Below are 22,140 nucleotides of genomic sequence, written 5' to 3'. Positions count from 1 at the left end.
GAAAATGGGGGGGAAATGTGAATGTTGTGTTATGGAGGAAAATGTAGAGTTTGTTATAGACGTGTGCGAGATAACGGAAAGAAAAGAAAGATACTTATTGATGGACTCGAGGAAAATAAAGAAAAACTTAATTTAATGAACATTTTGGGGAATTAATCATGGGAAAAAAAACTTTCAATGTTTAATGCATTATTTGACACAGGATTATATAATAGAATTTAGGGAGGATTATGGTCCTGATCCACACTCCTAATAAATGATCAATTACTGGGCAAACTTCAAAGGTCAAAAAAATGGTTATCCTACAAAAAAGGTTTTAATGAACTGTTGGGAAAAAAAATAGTTGTGTAGGGAAAGTTTTGGATGGAGTAGTAAAGTGTATGTAGAAGAAATGGAGGTAAATGGGTTTAAGATGAGTCCAACAGTGGTGATTCCTAAAAATGAATCATGGAGTTATACCACTCCCCATATAGATTTACATTTGTTGGAAATTTAAAAAAAAAGCAGAAAGAGAAGTAGACATGTCTTCAGCATTCTCTGTACATTTTTGAACAAAATATCCTCAATATTTACAAATATTTACAGATGGCTCAAAAGATCCAGACCGTGAGACAACTGGAGATGCTTTTTTAGTCCCAGAATGGGCTAAGGTCTTTTAAATCTATTTAAGATTTTATTTTTAGTATTTTACAGATATATTGAAGATTGGTTCAGAATAATATTTTAATCAGTTTTATTTGGGTTCAATCACACGTAGGTGTAAAGGGAAATGAGGATGTAGATAAGTTAGCAAAAAAAGCTATGCAGAGAGAAGAAATAGAATTACAAGTTCCACTAAGCAAGTCTGAAATTAAGGTTTTAATATGGAAAAGGGTTATTGCAGAATGGCAATGAAAGTGGGACAATAACGAAAAGGGTAGATTCCTCTACAATTTTAATTAACAAATTAAGTAAAAAAATAATACATATTGTTAAACAAGGAAAGAAGAAGTTGTATATAATAGAATATTGCTGAGACATTCCAATCTAAATAGTACCGTCAGAATATTAGGGAAGCATCCAAATGGACAATGTGAAGAATGCAAAGTAGAAGAAACAGTAACTCATGCAATTCTTGAATGTAAGAAATATGAGGAAGAAAGAAGTAGTATGGTAGTAAAATAAATAGTAAACCTTTATTAGAATTTCTTAAAAGGGCGAGTTTAATAAGTTGAATATAACGCTCTGTATATAACGCTCAGGGGAAGTCGTGGCCTAATGGTTAGAGGGTTGGACTCCCAATCTAAGGGTTGTGAGTTTGAGTCTCGGGCCGGCAGGAATTGTGGGTGGGGGGAGTGCATGTACAGTTCTCTCTCCACCTTCAATACCACGACTAAGGTGCCCTTGAGCAAGGCATCGAACCCCCAACTGCTCCCCGGGCGCTGCAGCATAAATGGCTGCCCACTGCTCCGGGTGTGTGCTCACAGTGTGTGTGTGTGTGTGTTCACTGCTCTGTGTGTGTGCACAAATTCTGAGTATGGGTCACCATACTTGGCTGAATGTCTCTTCACTTCTTCACTTCTGTTCCACACTCCGGAGCAGGTGGCGATTACCTAACCACGCTGGTTGCCCTTAAAAAAAACAGAGAATAAGAAGATCCACACTCCTAATCAGTAGGTGGCGGTAATGCGCCTAAAAGTTGTATGCCATCCGCCATTAAACGCTGAGAAGAATAAGAAGAAGCGTAACACACGAGGGCTATATTGCTAATCTCGAGTATTTTCAGCCGTCATGGTAAAATAAAGTGTTTAATTTCTGTAATGCTTAACAATTTGCACAATGGCTTTATTTCTTCTTTAATTGTCTTTTTGTGAATTAGGGGAAACAGAAGAAACAGAAAAAATATGCTACCATGAAAAGAATGATCAGTTTGAAGGATCAGAGGATGTAAGTATCATCATTTGTATTATATTAAACTATAAGCAACACATGGATTAAATGCATCTCGTAAATTTATAATATTGGTAGCGTGTCACAGAGAGAATCTAATGAAATAGGAAGCCTTTGATTTTGTGTTCAAGAAACTTTATCCTTAATCCTAAACTTAATCCAATGTGCCAACGTTTGGGTTAAGATTTGAAAAAAAAAAACAAAAAAAAACTGACTTTTTATAACAAGGTGTGGGGGGTACTTAACAGGATGCAAAAGTACAACCACTCTGTTAGCAGCTGGCATGGTAATTGAGGCTCAAATTAATCTCTGCCATGATAAAAGCATCTTTTATCATACAAGCATGTTATTCACTACTGAGTGACAGATCCTTTGTGCGGTTCCCTTGTTGATCACTACCATCCTGGAGGTCAGGGTTACACGTCATTATAAGAAACAAGGCAACACTCCATTAACAAATAAATATGGTTGGGCGATAATAATGGTGGACACAATAAAAATAGTAGACATTAAGTTTAGATTTTTAATTTGTTCTCTAGCATTCTAGCACAATATGCAGTGAAACTGCAAACTCAATTTGGCACAGCACAGTCCTTAACCTTGCTTTCTTATTTTCAGAAAAGAACAGGACAGGGCAAAAACAGAAAAGAAAAAGAAGGAAGATCCCTCAGTCATTAAGGAACAAGAAGTGTAAGTTTGAATTCTATATTTCTGATTGTGTTTGTTTTACTTTGCATCTACTGATGCTAGGGTTGCCGCGGTGAGGAAAATTTCCCACGCTTCCTTGCTTTTAAATAGCTTATAAATGTGTGTGTGTTGTACTTTCACTTTTGAATTAGCAGCAATTGGCATTTCCGTGTCAATTGTTTGAATCAAAAACAAAAACAAAACACTAATATTAAATACTACGATGCCGTTTTAGTGCCATTTTGAAAAAAAATCTAAGATTACGAGAATAAAGTCGAAATATTACGAGAATAAAGTCATAATACTACGAGAATAAATAAAAAATGTTTCTAGAAGTTGCAGGCCATCGGGATTGATTTGAATATGCGTCCGAGCTGCTGCAGCATTTTACTGGAATGAGGAAGATTCAATTTTAAAGACTCACTGAAATAGCTTAATATCAAGAATATGATATGTATCAACAGACTGAACAGGAAACACTTTTTATCTTAACATCAGCTCACACACCAATCGACATTCCTTCGGGGAGCGCAGTAGCTCTCTTGTTTAATTTTTTTTTTTTTTAAATGCACTATAAATATGTGGTATTATTAGTAGAAATCATACCATGTGTCATACTCGCGGATACCGTATGCTTGGAAATAATTTCATATCTTCCATTGCATTCGTTATTTGTAGTGCGCCAGCCACCCAATAGCAATAAGATTTGTGCTTTTGATAGACCTTCTTTTAATGTCTCGGCTTTCAAAATTAGAATTCATTAAATTAAACTATTTTCTTCGTGAAAATTCCAAATAGGGTATGTGAAAAAGTATTCTCGTAATATTTAACTTTATTCTTGTAATATTTAGACTTTATTCTCGTAGCCTATTATTTCGACTTTATTCTCATAGTATTACAACTTTATTATCGAAACATTTCAACTGTATTCTCGTAGTAGGCCTTTTACGACTTTATTCTCAAAATATTATGACTTTAATCTCATAATCTTAGTTTAACGTGGCACTAAAATGGCGTAGTAAAATACAGACTTTTTATTAACATAAGGAATAAAAATACCACCATGCAAGGGCTGAAAAACCTGAAAATCGGCCAACTGTTACCAAAACAAATAAGAACCAAGAACGTTCATTGCCTAGCCAATATTAGAACGTTTTTAAAACTTATAAGAAAATAAAATAGGCCTAAATAAATTACACAAAGTTTAAATAACATGAAACCATATAAATAAGAAAAAGAATGTTAAAGAAAAACTTCCAAAAAGACCTTAAGTCTATGATGGCGTTTTAGTGCCATGTTGGTGCTCAACGTCAGCTTCCTCCTCATTTTGTTCTCCCTCTTCTCTCACATTGACTGCGCCTTCCTGTTGAGGATGACCATTTCTTGCTCTGTCATCTTCTTGGTCTCTTCAACATTCGGGTCGTGGTCATCCCGGTAGCAGGATGGTACAGGAATGTTGTCTCACGCATGAGCTGCCGGTTTGCTTCTGGCAGAGCTTCATATTTCTCATCTAAAATAGATATGATGCCAGCTTTCAAGCTGGCTGTCAGTTGTTTATCCTCGTCTGATGTGGCCAAAGTTTCGTCTTTAATGAGATGCAGCAGAGGGAGAAGAGATGATGCAGTTATGCTGTTCTGTGATGTGACTATCTCTTGGCACGAAGCAATGTGGCTGCGTTCAGTTTTAAAGTGTATGCTCGCTTTTAAACTAAATTATTTATAATTATAATTTTTTACTTTAAAAAAATGTAAGAAAAAACGAATACTTTTTTTAAAAAAAAATGACGGTGGGGACTGTGTCACGGTGGGAAAGTGATGTGACCGGTGTTGCGGCTTAAAACCAGTAAACATGTCAACAATGTCTATTGCGGCAAGCCTAATTGATGCATGCTGATTTATTATTATGCAGAAATTGCAATATGTTTATTTGAATGGCATGATATATAAACATTGAATCACAGTATACAGTTTGATTATATCTATTCTTATAAGACATTTTGGATGTGAGACTTTAAAAAGTTAATCAATGATTCCCAGAGGCACATAAACCTTGATCAGAATTCATGTATGTAAGGGTGGTTTGCCTACAGAGGTTCAGGCTGTAGGATTGCCGAAAGGACTAAAGAAACGTTATCAGCACGATATTACAAAACTGTACATTTCTAGTCTATTACCACCCGCTGCCACTTATACCAACGACGGAAATAAGCGCAGTTACAATAGCTAAATATGTGGGAGAGCGTTGCTATTAAGTGACTATATTGTATTGCAATAGGTAGCACTTCAAAGTTAATATTGAGTCAAGACTAGTTAGCACATAATTAATAATTAAAATGGTTTAATAACAATATTTTGTTATGGTTACACTTGAATTGGTTACAAAATAGATGAAGGATGGTAAAACATATAGTTAATTGTACCCAACATGTATGTAAAATATTACCTGAGAAGGAAAGAGAGAGGGGGCGATAGAGAGAGGGAGAAATAGAAGGAGAGAGCTCCAGTAAAGGAAAGATTTAGCAAAGAAAAGCCAGAAGAGAGAAAAAGCCTAGAGCAACATTCACAGTCTTCTTTTATCCCTTCCTTGACCATGTGCCTGAAACCCAAATGTGAGACATTCAACCTGACCAATCAGCAGACTACAGCTTCACCCATTGTGCAAAAGGTGTGGCAATTAGCAGACCCCCGATGTAAACACATGCTGGCCTACAGGCCTTGATTGATATCATCACTTCAATGCCATCAGGAATGCCAAATGGGCCTTTTGTTACTCAAGATAGTTTGGGACAGGAAAAACAGAAGTCTTTGATCATTTTTGACCTTACAATGTATTAACAAAAATAATACAACCATACATAACTTCAAAGCTCTAAGTAGTGGCCTCTCCATATTCCATTAAACTCTTTCCCCACCAAAGACAAGATTTTACACCCTATTGTGTTTTCACTGTTATACACTTGGGGGGTGCTATTACACATCTTCTGAACTAGAACAAAACCTCCCAAACAAAATCACATGTGAAAAGGACGGAAAAACAAGCAATCTCTTATGTAAATAGATGAAGCGAAAATCATCAAAATCGCTGGTGTTGGCTGGCAATTTTTTTCAAAAATAATGACATCATGGTGTCATGATAAGTTCCATCTCCACATGTAAAAACAAAATAGTTTCAACTTAATTTTAAATGACATCGTATTTAGCTGTACCATACAAATATTATTTAAAATTAAATAAAATTTAACTTTAAAATAATTTTTATATTGAGAATGAGAAGTTGTCGTCATAGCACAAAGCCCCTCCCTCGATATCACAGTCCACATTGGAAGGATACCGGCGGCGAAACAGGATTGTTTACATGTGTTGTTAAGAGGAGGTTCTCACAATTCTGCACTGTTTTACCATGCCTGGAAGTTACTGCTGCGTTAAAAACTGCTGCAGTACCTCACACGATACATATGGAAAACATAGGAACAATGGAATACAGTTTTTTTTAGGTTACACCAAGCGCAAAACAGCGGTATTTGGAGAAGCTCTCAAGCATCCAAAATATCGACCCATACGAGCTCCCTGCAGCAGCACAGAGACCTGGACCATTTACCTCCATGCACACATATGGAGATTGGGAATTATATATTTTTTTTGGTTTAAGTTACTACACAATGCAGGAGTTTAAAAGTCTTTGGAAAGTTACGAGGCTTTCTGCTGTGGCTGGGTCCATTTACAGCAGGTGTTGAAAACAGTGTTGTACTGGCCAAAGTAAGTTTATTCACATGCGTTTTAGCGTATTGTAATTACATTGCATTTAGAATGCACTTCTTGACCAAAATGACAAAGTAATTAACTGCGAATGAACATTAGATTGTAACGAGATGTTCAATGTATACGAACGTTTCCAACATATTTTGATGTAGGCTAAAGCTGTGTATGTTTAGTTATAATTTGATTTTAACCCAATGACACATACTGTACCAGGTTTTTTTTTGTTGGGGGCTGCAAAGTGGACAAACCAGTTCTGGGTTAGCTAGGGTAGTTAAATGTGTGATTGCGAGATGTAAATGTCCGGGTTAGATTAAGCCATTAACAGCGTGAATGCAAAGTGACTTACATCGTCAACAATATAATTCCCAATGTCCATATGTGTGCACTGAGGTAAATTGTTCAGGTCTCTGTGCCGCTGCAGGGAGCTGCCTGAGAGCTTCTCCAAACACTGCTGTTTTGCGCTTGGTGTGAGCTTGTTCCTGTAAGGTCCCCTTTCTTTCGCCTTATGTTTTTGCATTGCTTTACTTTCTTCCTTTTCTTTCGCGTATTCGTAGATCCGTCTCGATCTATTCCGCCGACAAAATAAATTTGCAAAAATGAAAGCGCTCTGAAATGTTTAGTCGCGCCTCTGTGAAGTTCTGAAGGCATTGCCCCTGGCAACAGATAGCGTATCCTTCCATCAGGGCCGACCGGCTCAGACCCCTCCCAAATCAACCCAAATCGGCACGTGACTCCTCATTCTCAATACTACTCTCCAGTAGTTTTGCCAAAAGTACCCATAATTCAGTACCGAGTTAATACTTGAATTTTAAAAATGTAACAATACCAGTTTTTCTTTAAAACCTGTAATAGAGAGTAGTGGATCGATCCAGTACCTGCTGATAGGCAGCAGATTTTAATCTTTACTGTATTTGTGTGAGTGCTCTTTGAAGAGCATCAAAAATGTAAGTTTCAGTCACCGCAAACAAAGAGTGCCAAATGAGCTCTGAATAATGGTATATTTCTCTCATTTGTAATTCGATTATATTGTTCACAATACTTCAGACACAATCATTTTTACAAAAACCTACTATAATAACGATAATGACAAACTCTCTTTTCTGTTACCACCTCTGTCGTTACGTCATATGACGCCTTCTATGGGAAAAGGCAGTTTCTTGGAGCAAAGCTTGGAATAGGTACACTTTTTTTTCTTAATTTCTGCCCGTGGGTGTTGTAAAACATTTTCATAAAAGATTCTGTATAAATTAAGTTATACAATTAAATTGAAAGATGGCCTTTAAACTCTGTTCTGAAGATAAATGGAGGTCTTACTGGTTTGGAACGACATGAGGGTGAGTTATTAATGACATAATTTTCATTTTTTTAATGTATTAAAAATACAAATATTTGTATTTTTATCAAACCGCCCAGCTATTTCACTTCAGCACTACATTTCACACACACATACGCATGCGCGTGCGCAAATGAGGATTAGAGCCTATAGCCGGTGAAGGAGTCTCCATTCACAAACAGACGTACGTCGTCTGCAGATATAAGGCATTTCATTGCACTTTGACAAGCAATCTGAACTTCCTATATATGTGCAGTATTTTAAACAAGCCCTCACTAACTGAGTTTAATGCCACAGTTTTGTTAGAATGCATCTCATTCTTGTTTCTGTGGCGGTGTGACGAGCTCTTCATGAGGCGTGAGGTCCAGAGCACTGTATGGCTGATGCATCAGTTCAATTGAACTTTACTCCTAATATATGAACTTAACAGTTTTGAATACTTTATATTTTAGGTGTTCGTTTATGTCCAATATTAGTGTTAAAATGTTGGACTTTAAATGAAATCTACTATTGACTTTCACTGATGACTGATTTGAAGAACATTTTGACTGATAACTTCCATGCGCAGATGCGGCAAATTTGTCACAAGATGTGCGATATGACAATTGCGTCCAACTTTATATGAACTAGCTGTTTTAAATACAGTATTTTTATATTTAACATTAGTTTATCAATATGTTTTGAAAGTATATATTTTTGATTATTGGTGATTCCACAGGCTCTCTCTCGTGCACCTGCGTGGTTTAAAACACCAAATAGTTATGCTATGACAAGAACAAAGAGTCTCTCTCTTGCTCCACCCATGCACAATAATATTGTGCATCGTCTATCTCACGGGCTGACCATATCGTAAATGACCATATCGCCCAACACTAATAGAGAGTGATACTTTTAAATGAATCAATTCAAATAGAAGACATATTCTCATATTATGTAATCTGTATGAAACATACATACAGGCACATCTACTGTATGTATGTACTACTGCATCTACTACTGCTGAGTGTCGCCGACCTCATCTTGTAAACTGAAAATGAAAGCACTAGTGTTGTAATGGATTGTTAAAATGTAATTTACATTAAAATGCAGTTTACTTGCTGTTTTTCCAGCAAGTGCTGGAAGGGTTCCAAGGGTGTATGATATATATCAGCCGATGATTAATGTGCATCTAGTCAGTAAAGCTGGTGCTCTAATCAGCAGTAAATACCATCAGGTGCGTTATTTCACATAGAGCAGCTGTTACTACACGGAGCCATTGTTAACTGACAAGCTAAACAAATCCAAGCTGATAATGAACGTGGATTTGTGCAGCTTGTCAGTTAACAACGGCTCCGTGTAGCAAATAAATAAAAAAAGTACATATGTACAAGCTGTACCAGTTGTATAACCAGGTCGTCTTAGATAAATTATCACTTTAAAAAGGGGTTGTACATCAGAATATCAAACATCAAACTTATAACTTATATATATATATATATATATATATATATATATATATATATATATATATATATATATAAACAAAAACATTTATTTTGGATACAATTAATCGTTTGACATCACTAGTAATATGTTAAGTAATACTTTTAAGTCTTTGTATGCATATGTTTGCATTAATTTTATATATAATAATTTATGCCTCATCCTTTTTTTCTTTCAGAACAAAGTACCCATCTTGTATGTTCTTTCAGTACAACACGCAGCTTGGACCTCCATATTACATCCTTGTTGATACCAACTTTATCAACTTTTCTATTAAGGCCAAATTAGATGTTGTCCAGTCAATGATGGACTGCCTCTATGCTAAATGTAAGTCTCCACTTTCTCAGAATTACTTTCATCAATGCTGATGTTAAAGAGGATGGGTGTAGTGGGGCAGTTGTGGCCTAATGGTAAGAGAGTCGGACTTGTAACCCAAAGGGGGCAAAAATGGTTGCCCACTGCTCAAGGTGTGTGTTTAGAGTTCTGAGTATCAGACACAATACTTGCCTACATGGCATGTCACTTTCATATACTGGATATATTGATCAATGTAGTGATTCCAATGCAGCAACACTGAACAAAAATTATGCTGTATTAAATAGTGTTTATGATAACACAATCATGTGGATACAGGGCTTAAAATGGAGTGTTCCTGTTTTTTTTTTGTTTTTTTTTACAGAAAATTAAAGAGATTTCTATTTATTCACTTGGTAGTTCACAAAACATAGCACATTTTCCTGATCAGTGAACATTCTCACTAAACAAATCATCAGAGCAGATCACTTAAGGTAAATTAACTGGGATGAACCAAGATTTTGGTGTAATATGATGTAATAATAAAAAAAACTGTGTTATTGAGGCAGTACGTATATAGAGTAAAAAAGTTTCATAACCTCATTTGAGAAGAGAATTAAACTGATCAAGAATCTGAGGTAACATTTTCAAAACTAAGCTTTCAATAAAATAGTTTGAACCTTTTTAACCATTGTTTGTTAAAAAAAGAAAATAATGGATAAGTCAACTGGTTCATTTTCATGCTGGTCTGCAGGAAAAACAGCACCAAGTTAAATGAAAATGCAGATTTACTGTCTGACAGTAGATGGTGATTGTGGGACAGCAGAAATAGAACTGTTTCACCTGTAACCTTATTAGATTTCTATTTAAAGGTGCCATAGAATGCAATGCAAAAATCACTTTATATATATGTATATATGTCTATGTGTAAAAACGAGTCATAAACACATCCACAGCTGTAAAGCCCAGTTTAGTTAGAAAGGTAAGGGTCTACTAAATGACATCTCATGGAGCACGTTTGGTCCAATGAGGCAATAACATTGTAATATGGATCATAATTCCTTTGTTTACGTTTCAGTTCTTCAGCTACAGAACTGTTTGTGTCCATTATGGAATAACTCATGCTAAGAAATTGCATCTTGGTAGTAAATGGCCGTTCTATTCGCCGCGGGAGTTTCACTCGTTCATTCTGGTCAGTGTTTACATCCCTCCGCAAGCGCATGTGAGCTCAGCTTTACAGAAACTTGCTGATCAGATCACAGACATAGAACAACAACACCCGGACTCTGTTTTAATCATTTTTGGGGACTTTAACAAAGCCAATCTCTCCCGTGAACTGCCAAAATACAGACAGCATGTTACATGTCCCACCAGAGACAGTAATATATTGGATCACTGTTACACCACAATAAAGGATGCATATCACTCTGTTCCACGAGCAGCTTTGGGACGTTCTGATCACTGTCTGGTTCATCTTATATCGTCCTACAAGCAAAAACTTAAATCTGCTAAACCTGTAGTAAGGACTGTGAAGAGATGGACCAGCGAAACAGAGCAGGATTTGCAATCTTGTTTTGACCTCACTGATTGGAGTGTTTTTGAAGCTGCTACCACCGATCTGGACGAACTCACAGAGACCGTAACATCCTATATTAGTTTCTGTGTGGATATATGCATTCCTACCAGGACTTATTTAACATTCAACAATGATAAGCCATGGTTTACAGTAAATCTCAGACATCTTCGTCAGGCCAAAGAGGATGCCTACAGAAATGGGGACAGGGTCTTGTATAATCAGGCCAGGAACACACTGAACAAAGAGATCAGAGCGGCTAAAAAGACCTACGCTAAAAAGTTGGAAGACCAGTTTACTTCCAACGACTCAACTTCAGTGTGGAGAGGTCTAAGAGCCATCACGAACTACAAGACACCATCCCCCTGCACTGAGGCTAATCAACGACTTGCTAACGACCTGAATGAGTTTTATTGCAGATTTGAAACCCCCATCAACCATTCTGACCATCTCCCTACACAACCATTAACACATCCTGCAATCCCACCCTCCACACCTCCTGCTCTTCAAATCTGTGAAGATGATGTGCGCCAGGTCTTCAAGAAGAACAAAAGAAGAAAAGCACCAGACCCAGATGGTGTTACACCAGCCTGTCTGAAAATCTGTGCTGACCAGCTGGCCCCCATCTTTTCACAGATCTTCAACAGATCCCTGGAGTTGTGTGAAGTGCCTTCCTGCTTCAAACGCTCCACCATCATCCCCATCCCAAAGAAACCCAAGATAGCAGAACTTAACGACTACAGACTTGTGGCTCTAACGTCTGTTGTCATGAAGTCGTTTGAAAAACTGGTTCTGGCTTATCTGAAGGACATCACTGGACCCTTACTGGACCCCCTCCAGTTTGCTTACCGAGCAAACAGGTCCGTGGATGATGCAATCAACATGGGACTGCACTTCATCCTGCAACATCTGGACAAAACAGGGACTTATGTGAGGATCCTATTTGTGGACTTTAGTTCGGCATTCAACACCATCATCCCAACAGCCCTTCAGACCAAACTGACCCAGCTCTCTGTTCCTAGCTCTATCTGTCAGTGGATCACCAGCTTTCTGACAGATAGGCAACAGTTAGTGAGACTGGGGAAATTCACATCAAACAGCTGCTCCACCAACACTGGTGCCCCTCAGGGATGTGTTCTCTCCCCTCTGCTCGTCTCCCTGTACATCAACGACTGCACCTCTAAAGACCCCTCTGTCAAGCTCCTAAAGTTTGCAGAAGACACTACAGTCATCTGCCTCATCCAGGACGGTGATGAGTCTGCTTACAGGCAAGAGGTTGAGCAGCTGGCTGTCTGGTGCAGTCTTAACAACCTGGAGCTGAACACGCTCAAAACAGTGAAGATGATTGTGGACTTTAGGAGAAACCCCCCCTGCACTTTCCCCACTCACCATCATGAACAGCACCGTGACTGCAGTGGAGTCATTCAGATTCCTGGGAACCACCATCTCTCAGGACCTGAAGTGGGACAATCACATTGACTCCATTGTTAAAAAGGCCCAGCAAATGTTGTATTTCCTTCGCCAGCTGAGGAAGTTTAACCTGCCACAGGAGCTGCTGAAACAGTTCTACTCAGCCGTCATTGAGTCTGTCCTCTGTACTTCAATAACTGTCTGGTTTGGTTCAGCAACAAAATCAGACATCAGAAGACTACAGAGAACTGTTCGGACTGCTGAAAGGATTATTGGTGCTCCCCTGCCCACCCTTCAAGAACTGTATACATCCAGAGTGAGGAAAAGGGCTCAGAAAATCACTCTGGATCCCTCACATCCAAGTCACCCCATCTTTGAACTTTTGCCATCTGGCCGGCGCCTCAGAGCCGCAAACACCAGAACAGCAAGGCACAAAAACAGTTTCTTCCCCCAGGCAATCTACCTCATGAACCGTTAAATGTTCCCTACTTATGCTTATAAACGTGCAATATCCTTATATTTGTTAACCCTCCATCCTAGAACATTCCTGCATCTCACTCAATCCTATTCCATTATCATTTATAGCACAATTGTTTATACACTTATTTATTTGCCAATTTGTACATCCTTTTTTTTTTTTTTTTTTCTGTGTGTTGTTGTCTCTGTGTACTGGAAGCTTATGTCACTAAAACAAATTCCTTGTATGCGTAAGCATACTTGGCAATAAAGCTCTTTCTGATTCTGATTCTAAATAAAGGCAAGGTTTTGCAGCATACAGTGTCACAAACGGAATGAGACGATCCACCAAAAAAAAAAGTGAATGAAAGATAGGATGAAAGATCGTATATTTGAATTCTGGCGCTTTCTCGTGACGGCTCGTGCTGATGGAGGTGGAACTTATAGCGATCGCCTTTTTCTTTGTTTCATTTTTCAACTTATATATATATATATATATATATATGTATGTATGTGTATATATGTGTGTGTGTGTATATATGTATATTAGAGGTCGACCGATATATCGCTCGGCCGATATATCGGGCCGATATTTGTCATTTTTTAATATATCGGCATCGGCCGATATCCGTGTTTAGTAGCGCCGATTTAAAGTCAGGCACGTCGGCGGGCAGCCCCGTGTTATTGGCGCTGTGGAAACGGCTGCTGCTACCACTGCATGTGAAGCACCCCAAGCCAAAACTTATATATTTTTTTTTTATGGGGGCGTCTAGACATGGTCTCAAAATGATTTACAGGAGTCTCGTTTTTCATGATATCTTATTCACATTTGAAATAGAAACTCACAAACCATTACTTTTCTAGATTGCTCCAGGACTGTTTTCATGTATTTTTATATCAAAGAAAAAAATATTTAAGTGTGGTTAAAAAATAAATAAATAATACGTTTCTATAACTTTCAATATATTTGAGCATTATCAAATCAGGTTGATAAAAAAGCCCAAAGGGTCTTCTTTGCAAAGACACCTAAATTATGTTTGTAACACACTGAAGTAGGAAACATAATGGGGGGTCAGGCTAAACTAATAACAAAAAATACTTACTGTAACTGATTCAGAACTGCCAGATTGTCATAGCAACGTCAGAATTACTTCCTCTCCTGGATTCACAAAACAGTCGTCCATGAAGTATGTTGCTGTTCTGTTGTAAGTAATCCTGAAGATTCCTAACTGCATCTGCTTTCGGAAGGCCAAATAAAGTGCTTTTGCTTTCGCCTAGATACACACGGCATCTCCCTGACATGGCTGCTTCAACACTAACTGCGGTTATTGAAACCACTCCTCATTTCTTTGCATGAACATTAGGGTGGCATTACATAAATATTTCCACATGGGGATGTAGATATGTGGGGGTGTGTTTAATTAAACAGGGCATTTTAGGGGGGTTGTGGCAGAGTCTTAACTTTGATAAAGAATATCTCTTTGGATTTGAGACTTCAGTCTTTGCAACTTTACAGATCTTCTTTATGCACCAAGAGCTTCTAACACTCCAAAGAGACCCCTTTAAATAAATTGTCCTTTTGAAGTGGACTTTGAGTTTTGTAACGTTGCAGATCTGTTTTATGCTCAAACCGCAACATTACAGACTAACTAAAGTTGAAAAAGTGAAAAAGCATAATAGGACCCCTTCACATTTTTTTCTTGATTATCATAAGAAACTCCTTAAAAAAAAAGAAAAAAAAGAACATAAATTATTCTGTTACCTAACTTTTGACCAGAAGTCTGCATTTTTCAAGCTAATAAAGTAAAAATGTTTTGTTGTTTCATTCAGGTGTTCCTTGCATAACGGACTGTGTGATGGCTGAACTTGAAAAATTAGGGATGAAGTTTCGAGTGGCTTTGCGGTAATGCACACTTACATGACATACATTTAAGAGTAACCGTTTCTTGAACATTGGGGACGAAGCCATTATTTGTGGCCAGGGTAGAATAATAATTATTTTTATTTAACGTGAAAAAATTTAAAGGGAATAATGAAAAGCTGTGAAATACAAACCCGATTCCCAAGAAGTTGGGGCACTGTACGAATTGTGAATAAAAGCAGAATGCAATGATGTGGAAGTTTAAATTTCAATATTTTATTCAGAATACAACATAGATGACATATCAAATGTTTAAAATGAGAAAATGTATCATTTTAAGGAAAAAATATGTTGATTTTAAATGTCATGGCATCAACACATCTCAAGGCCATGTTTACCACTGTGTGGCATTCCCTCTTCTTTTTATAACAGTCTGCAAACGTCTGGGGACTGAGGAGACAAGTTGCTCATGTTTAGGAATCGGAATGTTGTCCCATTCTTGTCTAATACAGGCTTCTAGTTGCTCAACTGTCTTAGGTCTTTGTCACATCTTCCTCTTTATGATGCGACAAATGATTTCTATGGGTGAAAGATCTGGACTGCAGTCTGGCCATTTCAGTAGTCCGATCCTTCTGTGCAGCCATGATGTTGTAATTGATGCAGTATGTGGTCTGGCATTGTTGGAAAACGTCTGGATAGGAGCAAATGTTGTTCTAAAACTTGGATATATCTTTCAGCATTGATGGTGCCTTTCCAGATGTGTAAGCTGCCCATGCCATACTTACTCATGCAACCCCATACGTACCATCAGAGATGCAGGCTTCTGAACTGAGCGAAGATAACAACTTGTCCTCTTTAGTCCGGATGACATGGCATCCCAGTTTTCTGAAAAGAACTTCAAATTTTGATTCATCTGACCACAGAACAGTTTTCCACTTTGCCACAGTCCATTTTAAATGAGCATTGGCCCAGAGAAAACTGCTGCACTTCTGGATCATGTTTAGATATGACTTCTTTTTTGACCGGTGGATTGTGTTCACCAACAATGTTTTCTGGATACATTCCTGAGCCCATGTTGTGATTTCCATTACAGTAGCATTCCTGTATGTGATGCAGTGCCGTCTAAGGGCCCGAAGATCACAGGCATCCAGTATGGTTTTTGGGCCTTGACCCTTACACACAGAGATTGTTCCAGATTCTCTGAATCTTTGGATGATATTATCCACTGTAGATGATGATAACTTCAAACTCTTTGCAACTTTTCTCTGAGTAACTCCTTTCTGATATTGATCCACTATTTTTCGCCGCAGCATTGGGGAATTGGTGATCCTCTGCCCATCTTGACTTAATAAGTTGCAAATTGGTCCTCCTGCTGTTCCTTATGTTTATGTAACTTTTCCTGCCTCTTATTGCTACCTGTCCCACCTTTTTTAGAATGTGTGGCTTTCATTAAATCCAAAATAAGCCAATATTTGGCATGCCATTTCAAAATGTCTCACTTTCAACATTTTATGTCATCTATATTTTATTGTGAATAAAATATTTTATGATAATATTTTAAAATAAGTTTGAGATTTGTAAATTAGTCCATTCCTTTTCTACTCAAAATTTGTACAGTCTCCCAACTTTTTTGGAATCAGTTTGTAAGTTTTGTTTGTAAAAATTTTGTAAAAACAAGTTGAACTATATACAAATTTATTTTAAAATGTGCACACATTTACTCTTAATCACATTAAGCTATGAATTACATGAATCACACCTATGTTTCCTATGTAACACAATTTGTTTATTTTTTAAATATAACATTTCTTTCATAAAAGAGTTGGCAAATATTAAATGTATAGCTACATACCTCATACATTCTTACATTAACCCTTATTCAGTGTTGGGGATGTTTTCGTCCACTAGGGGGTAAAGTTGAGTCTTATTTTGGCCCCAACTTTCTCTGTTTCTCAGCAAATGGAATGGTGTTTGGTGACATCTTATTTTGTCACATATTTTGGGAAAATCCTTTGAAAATTTTCAGAAGCTCAACAATACACTGTGGACAATTTCACTACCCTTTCGTTATGTTTGTGGATAAAAACATCACTATATTAAACTACTGTAAAAATGTTTAAGCTTTTTTGCATAAATCTATTAATCAACCTCAAAGGGCGGTCACACTGCACTTTGCGTTCCATTGACTTCCATTCATACGCATGCGAATGCATCAGACCGGAAACGCAGGCTCATGCGGAAAATTTCGCATGTCACTGCGTTCGAAAGTTCAAGTTTGGTGAACTCTGACCTGCGAATTCGCATCACGTGAAGTCGTGTGACCAGTAGATGATCGATACTGCGTGACCTCTCTGTACAGAATTAAAAAAATTAAGGATGTGCTAATTTAAGCCGTAGCGCAGCATCCCATTTTATATAATACATATTTAAAAGATAATAATAAGCAGCCACATGGTTCACAGTGTCAATGGAAACAGGAACAGATGGTACATTTGAATGAGGACACGTTCTATAATTTTTTATTGTTAAGTGTGTATATATTTTAGTGGTGGGCCGTTATCGGCGTTAACGTGCTGCGTTAACGCGAGACTCTTATAGGGAGATAAAAAAAAATATTGCCGTTAATCTATTCTCAAAGTTGGGTTGAGATCTGGGTCTATACTAAGCAAGCTAGGATGACTTTCACCTTGATATTTTATATAACCGACTGGCTGAGGCCAGCCTAAAAAGATGCTCAGGACAGTTGACGCGCCACTGCTGCGCATCGTCTCGAAAGCTTATCGTTTTCACATGTTTTTACTCCTTACCGCTTGTCGATTTAAACCTTAAAGCATCCAAACACAAGACGCGAAAAAGCGGAACGGAGTAACGTTAGCTAGTAACTCGCGCTGTGTTCGGGGCTGAGAGAGAGAGAGAGTCGCGTATCATGGACAGCGACACTGAACCGAGCTCTCTTCTGCGAAGAGAAAGGCGTCTCAAAACACTTGAACATCGAATTTGCTTATTTTTGCTCTTGTGCCGACAAATACATACAAAATATTTCAAAATATCCACCATGGAAATTATGCTAAAAAAAAAAACTGTCAGTTATTTCTCAAGTGAAAGTAAACAGTTGAGGAAAAAAATGGGATGTGTATTATATTGGATGCGTTCATCGTCTCTTAAAGTGACCGCGCCTAATTTAGCTACTGGCTGCTGTAATGTTAATCCAAGAAAATGAAAGAAAACTTTACTTTGTAGTTTTAACAGTCAAACCAAAAATTATTCAGACACCAGATATAATTTTTTATATATATAGCAAAACTGTAATAATGTGAGAAATTTTGAAGGTGTCTGAATAAATGTAGGTTTGATTTGTATATTTCATTTTTACATTGAAGAATATCCAGTGCTGTTTTACATTTAATTATTTGGTTTCTGTACCTTGACACCTACAAACTTGAATTTTTTTTTTTACATTTGTGTGAAACAGGCATAAGGTTGTTTGCACCTTGTGCAATGTGGAATTAGTTTACAGCTTTTTCAAGCAGTTTGTGATGTATTTTGGAAACAGGAGATGAGCCCCTTTTCTAATGCACCACCTAGCTTGATAAACCCCTTCTCAAAGACTTACTGTTTGTCAATTTTATTTGGGTAACACACATTCTGAATGCCAGAATTCGAATGAGCCATTCTAATCTAGATTAATATAGATTAATTTCAAGATCACAGTGAGATTAATCTAGATAAAAAAATGTATCTATGCCCACCACTAATATATTTATAGAAAGAGAGAGACAGAGAGTACAATATAATGAGACGCTTTCGACTCCGTCGCAAAAGACACGGTACAAGCACAGATTTAATCCATGTTGTGATAACTGAGGGGAAACCGTTTTCTCTTGCTCCCGCCCATATTCGCAGCAGCGTCCAAAATAATTTTGCACATTCAAAGGCTAGTGTGACTGCACCTTCAGTCCTGATCAAAACTACCAAATGTTTAAAAAACAATCCAAGATTTTAACTCTAATTTCCATGTTCATAAATGTTACTGATTTGAGACCCAACGTTGTTTGTTTAATTTTAGCCTAAATGAATTTGTTTTGGCTTCTCATTTGTTGCTATAACTTCTTATAGGCTATTTTTTATTCTTGTTCTTTTTTAAATAGGCTACTGTTAATTGAAAGGATTTGTTGAGTGAGGGGAACTAAAATAACATATCTATGTTTACAGTGTTTATTCGTCGGCATTAGGCCTACTTCTAAATGAAATAATAAAATCTAAAAAACAAATGTATACATGCCTGTTTTAACAATCCAGGAAACCTTTTTAAATATTTTGAAAAAATTACTGAAAATGACTTTTTAAACAGTTTAACTGATTGTATTAATTGGTCAAATTTCTTAATGGTTGTTTAACAGTTAACTTGTTAAAATGAACATCCTTAGAGAGAAGTCCTGTTTCCAGGGTATTGAAGTGTATTTTTGGTCATTTCATCAAAAGTGGTCAGGAAAACGGTGTAGATAAAAGGCCTGACACGAAAAACCTGAAAAGTTAAAATTGGCATTTCACTGGTTTTATGTCTGAAAGTGGCTACACATTCTTCCTTGGTTTTTATGCTGATTGAAGCTTTATTTTTTAGGATTGCAAAAGATCCCCGCTTTGATCGATTACCTTGCTCACACAAAGGAACATATGCTGATGACTGCTTGGTGCAAAGAGTAACGCAGGTATGAGAACTTTGTAATATGTGGGGTTATAATTGTTTAGCTTTACTAAGATGGCAGCAGCATTATTTGTAACAATTTTCCCCCAATATTTGGAAGCAAATTACATATAGCAATCTATGTTGCATTATATGCTAATTGTGACGGTGGGTTAAAAAAAATGGGTAAAAGGACTTTGATTATATTTTTTTCCCCCCAAAATGTATTAAAGATATATTAATATCCTTGTATATTTTGGTACTTATCTTTTTTTTCTGGTATCTTCATTTGAAGGCCTTTTATGGTTCCATAGATATAACAAAATAATAGTGTTGCTCTGAGAATGTTAAATTTTCAGTGGTCTAAATGTGGGTCTTTTTTTTTTTTTTTACTTTGTTTTTGAAATTTTTATTCATTCGTTCACTTAATGCATTCCCTGGAAATCGAACACACAAACTTGGTGTTACTAGTCTACAGAATCTACAGGAATGTGACTTGTCTGAAAAAATATCAAAAAACATTTAATATTTTATATTTAAAAAGATAAAATATAGATAAACGTAAAAGTGCACACCTATTCATGATCATTTATTTTTCAAGGTTCCATTTAATAAAAAAAGTATGGTGTAAAAACACTCAAACTCAAAACCTTGAAATAATTGCATAATCACTAATTAATTAGAAGTTACTGATAAGATACAATATGACTGTGGATGAAATAAGATTTCATTTCCATCAGGTCCAAATGGACCCAGGAATCCAAAAGTCAAATGCAGATTTTGAAAGCATTATGAAAGTTAAGGCACAGCGAATGTGGAGGGTTCACAAAAGCAAGGAATCAAACAAATAAATAAAATATTCTCAGATATACAGTATATTAGAAGTAAAAATGAAGTCCATTCACAAATCAATAAAATAAATGACCATGAAACGATTCCAATCTCAAAGCTGATTCCCTTTATGACTAAAGCATTCCCATCTGTTTCATTAGCACAAATGTTACATTGTGGCTACGGTGGACAGGGACCTAAAAAGGAGGATTCGGAAGATCCCAGGAGTCCCAATAATGTACATCTCCAATCACAGGTACTCAAGGTCTCTTTGCTAAGTCTTACCTTAGTGTTACTGAGGAGTGGGTCTGGGGGGTTTTCCTTATCAGGTGGTGAGTGAGAAAGACTAGGTTATGTGCAAACTCCAGACTTTCAATGAAAGTCATATGCTTTCTGCTTCACGTAATGAATATCTGGCAGTGTTTGCATACTTTTTCATAGTATGCAAGTGGATCAATGCAATATTTGTTAAATACACAGACATGTCAAAACTATATTTAACTTGCAAAAAAAAAACACTTTTTGCTCAAATTTTAAGTACTGCTTAATAAATCACCCATATGTATATGAATAAAGTTTAACATAGGCAAATACTATTAAAATAACATTAAAATTTTATTTAATTTTATATTTTATTTTGTATTAGTGATGCATGAAATTAGTTCTATTAAAAAAACTGATTTGTGAGTGATATCGGGGAAAAAAAGGTGTCAGAATAACATGAAACAAATGGTCCCTCTGGAGAAGCTGCGCAGATTGGGCCAGCCAGCTGTCTCAAATCGCTTTTGTAATACTTTGAAGCCAAAAGTTACAGGGACACAACATTTTTCTAACTAAATTTCTATCTGCCTTGCACTGCTTCCAGTCTGACCGATTGATTGAAATTGTCGATCGATTATTGCAGAAGAAGAATATTTAATTGTCACCGGTGTAAATTAATATAACTGTACTTTTTTATTTTATTTATTCAGGTATAACATTGAGAGGATGCCAGACGATTATGGCGCACCACGGTTTTAGAGGAGGAAAATGATCGGCAACCAATGAAAAGGACTAGTCCAAATCTAGTGGCTGTTGTTGGGAACTTTGGTGATCTAGGACGTCCTCTTCTTGATATTACTGATTAAAACTTTAATTTGGCCCAGTAGTCTTTAACTATTACAATATGTTAACATCCCACCAATGCATTTTTAAATAATAATGAACCTTTCCCATTAAGCCACTCCTTGGCACTCTTATGTTCTTAGAATATTAGTTTGTTTTTTTCTTCATCTTAACAATGACATCTCTGTCAATTGTTTACACATCTGGTTGGTTCCATTTTGCTTGGAGGCTGTCATAAATAAAAGTCACTATAGATAAAGTTCTCAGTATCCTTGGTTATTTCAAATTATTCTGTTGTTTGTCATTTATTATTGTTGATTATCTTTAGCTACTATTTTGCTTTTGATGTTCTAAGGAATTATGTCGGTCTTAAAATTACTACATTTCCATAGCAGTCAAGCAGTATGTGTAAAATTATCACAAATCAGTGTTCATTGTTATAAATACTTAATTAGGATTAACTGAGCATTGAATTTCGCAGACCACTAGAGTTGGGTACCGAAACCCGGTACCTGTGGAGCCAGTATGCACCGAACCAAATCAGAACGCAGATTTTTGTGCCTCTTAAATGCCTGAGCGATCAATTGAAATCTTTGTCCCGTTTCTCCGAAATGTACACACGAAGCATGGGTGCCGCTAGGCTTTTTTAGCGGGGCTATAATGTGCCTAAGACTTTTGCACAGTACTGTATTTTACAACATTGTTGCTACATTATAAAGATTGACCATACAGTCATGC

The 22,140-nt window shown here is 36.8% G+C and overlaps 1 protein-coding gene across 1 annotated transcript; it reads left to right on the top strand.

The window, feature by feature from the left end:
* The first annotated feature begins 1,630 nt into the window (after positions 1–1,630).
* fcf1 (FCF1 rRNA-processing protein) lies at positions 1,631–21,661 on the top strand. Its single transcript, XM_052579882.1, has 8 exons — positions 1,631–1,773; positions 1,859–1,926; positions 2,548–2,619; positions 9,368–9,516; positions 14,753–14,825; positions 19,405–19,492; positions 20,460–20,554; positions 21,270–21,661. Exons 1-8 carry the CDS (start codon positions 1,771–1,773, stop codon positions 21,316–21,318), a joined length of 597 nt encoding a protein of 198 aa, XP_052435842.1. The 5' UTR covers positions 1,631–1,770; the 3' UTR covers positions 21,319–21,661.
* Positions 21,662–22,140: the final 479 nt, after the last annotated feature.

Source organism: Carassius gibelio, chromosome B17, assembly GCF_023724105.1.
Source record: "Carassius gibelio isolate Cgi1373 ecotype wild population from Czech Republic chromosome B17, carGib1.2-hapl.c, whole genome shotgun sequence".
NCBI lineage: Eukaryota > Metazoa > Chordata > Actinopteri > Cypriniformes > Cyprinidae > Carassius > Carassius gibelio.
The sequence above is the reverse complement of the archived record's forward strand: the minus strand, read 5'-3'. Positions and strand labels throughout refer to the sequence as shown.

What these genes read in the sequence shown, in the direction of transcription:
- fcf1 (XM_052579882.1), top strand. An exon ending in TGGTGCAAAGAGTAACGCAG is followed by an intron (nt 19,493 to 20,459) that starts GTATGAGAACTT and finishes CTGTTTCATTAG; the next exon opens with CACAAATGTTACATTGTGGC. An exon ending in ATGTACATCTCCAATCACAG is followed by an intron (nt 20,555 to 21,269) that starts GTACTCAAGGTC and finishes TTATTTATTCAG; the next exon opens with GTATAACATTGAGAGGATGC.